Below are 8,209 nucleotides of genomic sequence, written 5' to 3'. Positions count from 1 at the left end.
GTTGCAATCGTTACCTTAATGCGGTTTGGTATACAAAGATTAAAAGAAATAAGAATTACCCTCTATGGTTTAATGTTTTATTACATAACCCTCTATGGTTTCAAAAGGTGTACATAACCTTCTCATGATTTGGATTAAAGTGTCAAAGTGACAGAATTACAATCCATAACGAAGTCAACTAAAATATCAAAAATACCCCTATACAAAGTTGAAAATTATTTATTAATTACAGGGTGTTAAGTATATATATTGAAAACTATAAGAGCGTTATATGGTAAAATACTAAATCATAAGGGGTTATATGGTAAAATATAAAATCATATAGGGTTAGAGTGTTTTGTATATTATGTTTATATATTTTGGTCATTTAAACCATTTTAATTTTTAAACAAGGGTAATTTTGACATTTTAATGGATTTCATTACAGATGATCATTTCCATTAGTTTGACACTTTAATTCAAATTATGGGGGGGGTTATATATAGTATTTAAAAATATAGGGGGTTATGTGAAAATTAGCTATGGGGTAAAATGTAATTTGTCCAATAAGAAATAAATACAGATAAGATCACAATTATGAGGAGACAGCAAAGTAATGTAGTTCTACTTAGAAAATACTAACTCTTGTGGACTCGTGCGATATATAAGGGATTTGTTTTTCTTTTTTTTTTGTTTGGCTGGGTGGGGGGCCGCCACTATCCGCCCCCTGATTTCGTCCTTGGTAATACAAAACGTCTTGCAAATTTGTAGAGGAGAGTGGTGATTTAAGGAAGGATGTTATTTTACCCGTTCAAAGTCTAGGAGCTACCTTTTCCAACTCGTTGACGCCTGTTTACCAATTCAGGAGGAGAACAAAGAATAAAAATCAACCCATGCAACATCTACACGTAAAACCATGGCTTTAGTACCACAACCCAGATATATTCTATAAGAGAACTTATTCAACAAAACATATTTCAAATCATCTTCAATCCTATAGTCATCAGAAATCAATCCCAAGAAACAGTAGGTTCAAGAAATGGCAGCAAATGGCAATATCACAAGTGAGCTCAGCCGTGCTGATTTCGGAGAGGACTTCATTTTTGGAAGTGCATCGTCTGCTTACCAGGTAAATATTAGTCTTCTTAATTCTGGGGATGATTTCAAGTCTTGGATTGGTTAAATATGAATGTTTTCTTGTTTGTTCTTTTTTTTCCCTCCCTTTTTCTGGGTGATAGATGGAAGGTGCAGCCGAAGAAGGTGGCAGAGGCCCTAGTATATGGGATAAATTTACTGAACAAAGACCTGATAAAGTGGTCGATGGAAGTAATGGAAATGTGGCTATTGATCAATATCATCGTTACAAGGTAAAGCTTTTCAACTTGTAAAGTACCGTGATCTGTATATGATTACTAAAATGAGAAACTTATACAAATTAAAGGATGCATGAATAGTTGAATATTAAATTTGAGTGAAAAATGGGCACGACCATTTAGTGCTACTAATATTCAAGCTTTTCAATATTGCAGGAAGATGTCCAAATGATGAAGAAAATTGGCTTAGATGCATACCGATTTTCAATCTCCTGGCCCAGAGTACTGCCTGGTAAGCAAGAAGAATTCAATGGACAAACAAGAAAAAAATGAACATTTGAAATATCATCATGCAAATATACAAGGATTAAATTTAAGGCACACATGTTATACTTTCAACCATAAACAAGCACTTGAATAACAAGCCTCTGATCCAAACTGAAATAACAGGCGGAAGACTAAGTGCTGGTGTGAACAAAGAAGGAATCCGGTACTACAACGATCTTGTTGATGAGCTCCTAGCTAATGGTAAATTCTTTGCTGTAGTTCTTCATTTAACATTTGAGGAAAACTAGTAAAAAGAGCTCCCAAGGATGCTTAACTAATAAAGATGGGACATATTGAATGAAAAGGCATTTCTAATACTACAATTTTGTTATGGCTCTATGTACACAAACAAAGAGTATGTTTTGTACGAAAGTCATTGTAAGTTTTGTCATTAAAAAAAAGTTGAAATTATGTCGTCTTAGTGAATTAAGCATCCAATCGGGCTCATTTAACGTTTTTTTATTTTTATTTTTTTTACATTCTTTTCCATATGCCGTATCATAAGAATTGTTTTTGTGGAGTTAATGACATGCAATATGAACACTATTACAGGTATCAAGCCTTTCGTGACTCTTTTCCATTGGGATGTACCACAAACTCTGGAAGATGAATACGGCGGTTTCCTCTGTCGAAGGATAGTGTAAGTGGTGTAATCCAGTCCTTCACTATTTTATCAACTATTTAATACCATATTGCTTCATATTAAATACATGAAAAATGACAAGGGAGTAGGAAGTTTCATATCTACCTGCTTCGGAATCCAGACTAAAAATTTCTTTCTGGATAATGATACACTTACTCCTCTATCATCTATCACCAGTTCCCTTGCGTCCTATTTCATTAGGCATGTCATTGTTATCTAAAGTATTTTACTCAGGAAACAGAGTATTTAAAATGTTGATCAGGGCAGCTCTGAAATATAATATGTCTGGAAAGTCTAGTCAGAGCTACGAATAAGCGATGTCAGTCCGTCATTTGTCCATTAGATCAAGGAAGGTTAAAATATGTTTGCAAATAAATATGTTTTATTTGGCACAATCTGATAAGTCTACTCCATCTAACAGGGATGACTTTCGAGAATTTGCTGAGCTATGTTTTTGGGAATTCGGTGATCGTGTGAAACATTGGATGACATTGAATGAGCCGTGGACTTTTGCCTATAGTGGCTACACCACTCGTGGCCATGCACCCGGTAGGGGTGTATCCACAGCAGAACATATCAAAGAAGGCAATACTGGACACAGATGCAACCATCTATTTTCAGGCATTCCTGTGGATGGTAATCCTGGCACAGAGCCATACGTGGTAGCACACCATTTGCTACTTGCTCACGCTGAAGCTGTAAAAGTGTACCGCAAATACTTTAAGGTAGGCTATCTATCTAGATGAAATTCTAAGATTGCAAAATAATTTGATATGTAAGTTACATATTAAGTCCCAAAAAATGTTCGATATCAATGTTCAGTTATAATATTTTTGCAGGGTCAACAAGGGAAGATAGGAATAACCCTAGTGTCACAATGGTGGGAACCTCTTAATGATACTCCACAGGACAAGGAAGCGGTTGAGCGGGCGGTTGATTTTATGTTCGGATGGTATATTCATGCCACAATCATTTGTTTCAATATGCAATCTATAGCCAATTGAAGGCAAAAACAAATTTATGATATTATTGATCTAATACAAATCAGTTAGAGCTTTGATTCAACATAAAACTTTAGTTGCTTCTGATTGTCTAATGCTTCCTTCATATGCAGGTTTATGTCACCAATAACCTATGGTGACTATCCAAAAAGGATGAGGGATATTGTGAAGTCACGCCTTCCAAAATTTTCAGAAGAAGAGAGCCAAAATTTGAAAGGGTCTTTTGATTTTCTTGGATTGAATTATTATACTGCTATATATGCTAGTGATGCATCCGGGACCAAAAGTGAACTTTTAAGCTATGCCACTGATCAACAAGTTAAGACTCAAAGTAAGTTCATGGAATTCTCTAGTCATTGATCTCTTTCTTCCTACTCTATTTTTCCTTCGTTTCCCATAATCTGGCCCTGACTTTTCTTTCTTTGCTAAAATCTTTACAGCGGTAGGTCCTGATGGCAAAACAGACATTGGCCCAAGGGTAAGATATCGCTAATTTCGTAAGTGTCCACGCATTCCTAGTTGAAAAGATTGGTCAATCTTTGGTTTATTTAAAAAAATTTTGACATTTAATTATTAATGCTGAGCAACTAACCAGTTTTACATGATCTAATTTCAGGCTGCCTCTAAATGGCTATACATTTATCCTCTTGGGATTTACAAGCTCTTACAATACGTCAAAACACATTACAACAGTCCGCTTATTTTCATTACTGAAAATGGTAATTAATGAGAGAGTTTTAGCTTTTTCATCAATTTAAAAACAACATGAATAGCAAGAAATATGAATATTATGTGGAAAACTGACAAACTTTATTTGCATTGTTTGATAGGTGTTGATGAGGAAAATGATCCAGGTCTTACTGTATCAAAAGCTCGTATTGATAAGACAAGGATCAAATATCATCATGATCATCTGGCGTATGTAAAACAAGCTGTGGATGTGTAAGTTTCCAAGATATGTGACTTGGTATTCCAGATTTGGACTTACTTGTGTGCATACTTTAAACTTAGGATTTTTGTGATTTGCACTTTGCAGGGATAAAGTTAATGTCAAAGGTTACTTTATATGGTCATTGCTCGACAACTTTGAATGGTCCGAGGGCTATACAGCTCGTTTCGGGATTATTCATGTAAACTTCAAAAATAAAAATGCAAGATATCCAAAGGAGTCAGCTTTATGGTTCATGAAATTCCTCGCTAAGCGCAATGCTGTCAATGATCCATCTCCAACAGAGACAACCAAAAGGGCACTTCAAAATGCAGGATTAGCTGATCAAGAAAACCCTAAGAAGAAGATCCTCAAAACTTGACCAGTTTTCGAACTTGTCGCAAGATACAAATATTTTTTATTTTTTTCCAGAATTAGTTCAATGATTTTAATGTTTGAATAACTGCTTAAATTAGGCTTGCTTTTGGGATAGCAGATGCAAAAGATAATGACTTGTAATTTATCACTATGGTTGCTAATTTACTTTTTTTTTTTAAAAAAAAAGTGTTACACTATTTATTTTACTTGCTGCCAAATCTTGATTTATTAAGCTATCGGTTTCTTTGTTTCCGATTTAGGATCCCAAATATATTCCGGGTTTTTTTTGAAACATACAAGGAACGATGAAATGAACTCCCCAAAGAAATGTTTTCTCACATTTTACGTCACGCAAGTTTACAGCAAAAAGGTCCTTATTTCCCTTGACATGTATCCTAGTTGTCAGTTTGCCCTTCACAACGCTTTATATATATATATATATATATATATATATATATATATATATATATATATATATATTTATATATATATATTTATGTTTTCCTAATTTTTATGCTTTCCTCCTCTATTCTTTACTTGTTCCTGGTTTAAGGGGCTAACCCCTCGTCCCGTCTGGTATCAGAGCCAAAGGGGGAAGTGGGGAGATGGCTATATTTCTTTACTTATTATGATGTTGGTAGTGTAGATCTACAAGTTTATATCTTCCTGATGAAATTTATTAACTTCGTGATTACCATCTTTCTTATTTATGCTACTGATAGTGTAGATCTACAAGTTTAGATCTTATTAGATGAGACTGGTTAACTTCGTGATTACCATCTAATGTATTCAAGTTTATTATAATTTTGATAGTTCTGATTTCATGACTTTGGATCTGATTGAATGGCATGGATCCAGTAAGTGCCAACGTCCGGTCCAGGTAAGACCATGGGATTTGGCTCTGTAGGGGCGTTGAGGTTCTTGGGATGTACTCCAAGACGGGGAAGTGTCACAAGATCAGATCCAGGGAAAATGGGTTTTTACTATCAATCTTATGATTTTGTTTGGAAATATGGTCGTCATGTATAGTTAATCTTTCTCAAAAGATTTAGATCTATTCTCGTAGGTTTATTTTTACTATCTTTAATATGATGGAAATATGGTCGTCATGCATAGTTAATTCTTTTCAAAAGGCTAGATCTTTTCTTGTAGGTTTCACACTATCCTTTATAATCTGATTAAGAAAAATGGTTTATCCTCCATGGATCCCGAAGGATTCTGTGCCAAAGGGAAGAGGATTATAAGTTTTCAAAATCATTTAAGTGTTTGTTTATTTTATTTATTTTCTTATTTTAATTTTTAATGACTTCTCCAGTTAAAGCTTATTTCATAAATTCTAGTTCTTCTTCAAACAATAGATCTTTGAATAAACTTCAAACTAGAATTGCTCAAATTGAGCAGTCAATTCTTATTCAAAGAAAACTTGAAAACAACCCTTCTGAATTCCAGATTAATGAACAACACATTAAATCTGAATTCTTTGCAAACCACAACCATTTTAAAAGAAAACAATTTTTTGACAGATATAAGGGAGAAGCCCGAAAAAATATTCAAGAAAACTTTTATGACTTTTTGACAAAAACAAAACAAAATATTCATTTCTTTGACTGGTATGAGTCTCAAACAACTAAAGAGTCTGCACCAGAACTCAAAAATCCAGTTCAAAACCTTTCAAAACCTGCATCCTCTATACCTCAGGGTTCTACTTTAGAACCCGTAAATCCAATTCAAACTAAGCCAAAAGTCATAGATCTATCCATAGATCTGTTTCAAACAACCCAGACACTACAATCCTCTCATAAACTCTCAGAATCCATAGATCCATCAAAATCTATTCATATAAACCCAATAGATTTACCAAACCAAGAGTCTATTGAAATTACAAAACTTTTTGTTTCTTGTCAAACTATAGTTAATTCTGTCAATACCTGTAGTTTTGATGTTAAGAAAGACATAGGAAATTCCTTAGTTCTAGGATATTCCTCAATAAATGTCTTGTCTAAAACTCAACCTAGTATCAAACCTATATCTGATAGAAATGTTCAAACAAATATTGATTCCTTCAAAACAAATATTATTTCTTTTAAACAAGAAGACCAGTTAGTTGAAACCCAGTCAACTAAGGATATAATTCAAAATTCTTTACAATATTTATTTCAAACTTATTCCGTGATTTTAATATCCCTTCCGATAATGAACATATTTCTCGAAAAAATTTAAAAGAAATTCCTGCAAACAATAATCAGGGAAAAATTCCTAAATTTTCTATATATTCTTTCATAACTTACAAACAGTTGCAGCTTGATAAGCTAAAGGTACTTAATATCGAGTACCCAAACCTCAAGGTGGAATCATGTACAGAGGAAACATGGTTATCCAGCAAATACAAGGGACAAACTGAGGAGACATGGATCTTCAACAAATTAAAGGGACAACCTCATATACAATGAGTATCTGGAAAATCAAATCAGACAAATCTGGCTAGATCTCGAATCAATATTCCAAGATCTATCAGATCCAGCAAATGGAGTCAGAAAATCCAGAAATTCAAGAAGAAATACATCCAGCCTTTATATTCTTGGAAGAATAGAATTGATCATCCTTCTATTCAAACAAGAAATAAATGGCAAGCTATCAGACACATCCGGTGGAAAAATAGACGTATCGGGGAAAAAACTCAGACAAGATCTTCTCTGAACAAATCAGTCACCAAACAAGAGATTCTGGCAGAATCTGCTTCAACAAAATTGGTCATTCATGAAATTGAAATCAGGATTGACCAAGAAGCAGCCTATATCCATGCCAAGAAGATTCTTACAATCTATCCAGAAAAATACCTTTTCAAACTTTTTACCCAATTCATCCCAAAAACTCCTACTCCAAAAACCTATTTCTCAAACTTACTTTTCAAACCTTTAGAAGACCAAAAGCTTTGGATTGAACAATACTTTCCAATTCCTTTACCCAAACAAGAGTTCGAAATTCGAAGAACTTCTTTGATCAATACCATACAAAACTTCTAAGGGTCTTCTACCCTGAATAAATCATATTCAAACCCTTTTTTACAAAATTATGCTTTCAACCGAAAAAACATCCAAAAACTATACCACCCTCAAATGATTCATTCTGATACTTTCAGAATAAAGTTTAATATCCTTCAACATTCATACAATAAGGAAGACATCTATGAATGGAGCATAGATGAAATGATTAGATGCAATCCTCCTATGACATCTCAACAGATGACAACCACAGCTATGTTTAATCAAACATTATATGGCTGCAATCAACTGATTGCTCATGTCCTATTCATAGGATTTATTGGGCAATCCAAAAGATGGTGGGAAGAACATCTCATCATTGAAGACTAAAATATTATTCACGATATTCTAGTCACAACCAACAGGGATGAATAATAACAGAATGTAAAGGTTAGTAAGTTAGCTTAGGCGGTATAACCGACCATTGATTGTTAGTAAAATGGAATGTAAAAACAAAAAATAAGAATTAAATGGATATAAGGCGGCTTAACCGACCATTTGATTGAATTGGAATACAAGAAAATAAAAAGAAAACTTACAAGGATATGAAACTTGGACAAACTCCTTTGTTTGATCCTAAAACTAGAAATATAAAACTA

The 8,209-nt window shown here is 33.8% G+C and overlaps 1 protein-coding gene across 1 annotated transcript; it reads left to right on the top strand.

The window, feature by feature from the left end:
* The first annotated feature begins 1,018 nt into the window (after positions 1-1,018).
* Positions 1,019-4,573, top strand: LOC113774264 (raucaffricine-O-beta-D-glucosidase-like). Its single transcript, XM_027318819.1, has 13 exons — positions 1,019-1,108; positions 1,218-1,346; positions 1,509-1,584; positions 1,743-1,820; positions 2,172-2,259; positions 2,684-2,817; positions 2,884-2,987; positions 3,102-3,214; positions 3,377-3,594; positions 3,704-3,741; positions 3,880-3,982; positions 4,094-4,205; positions 4,300-4,573. Exons 1-13 carry the CDS (start codon positions 1,019-1,021, stop codon positions 4,571-4,573), a joined length of 1,557 nt encoding a protein of 518 aa, XP_027174620.1.
* Positions 4,574-8,209: the final 3,636 nt, after the last annotated feature.

Source organism: Coffea eugenioides, chromosome 6 (assembly GCF_003713205.1).
Source record: "Coffea eugenioides isolate CCC68of chromosome 6, Ceug_1.0, whole genome shotgun sequence".
NCBI classification, from domain to species: Eukaryota; Viridiplantae; Streptophyta; class Magnoliopsida; order Gentianales; family Rubiaceae; genus Coffea; species Coffea eugenioides.
The sequence above is the reverse complement of the archived record's forward strand: the minus strand, read 5'-3'. Positions and strand labels throughout refer to the sequence as shown.

Excerpts from the sequence above, each read along its gene's own strand:
- LOC113774264 (XM_027318819.1), top strand. The coding sequence starts at position 1,019 with ATGGCAGCAAATGGCAATATCACAAGTGAGCTCAGCCGTGCTGATTTC. Across the intron at positions 3,742-3,879 it reads AAACAGACATTGGCCCAAGG|GCTGCCTCTAAATGGCTATA; the intron begins GTAAGATATCGC and ends ATCTAATTTCAG. Across the intron at positions 3,983-4,093 it reads TATTTTCATTACTGAAAATG|GTGTTGATGAGGAAAATGAT; the intron begins GTAATTAATGAG and ends ATTGTTTGATAG.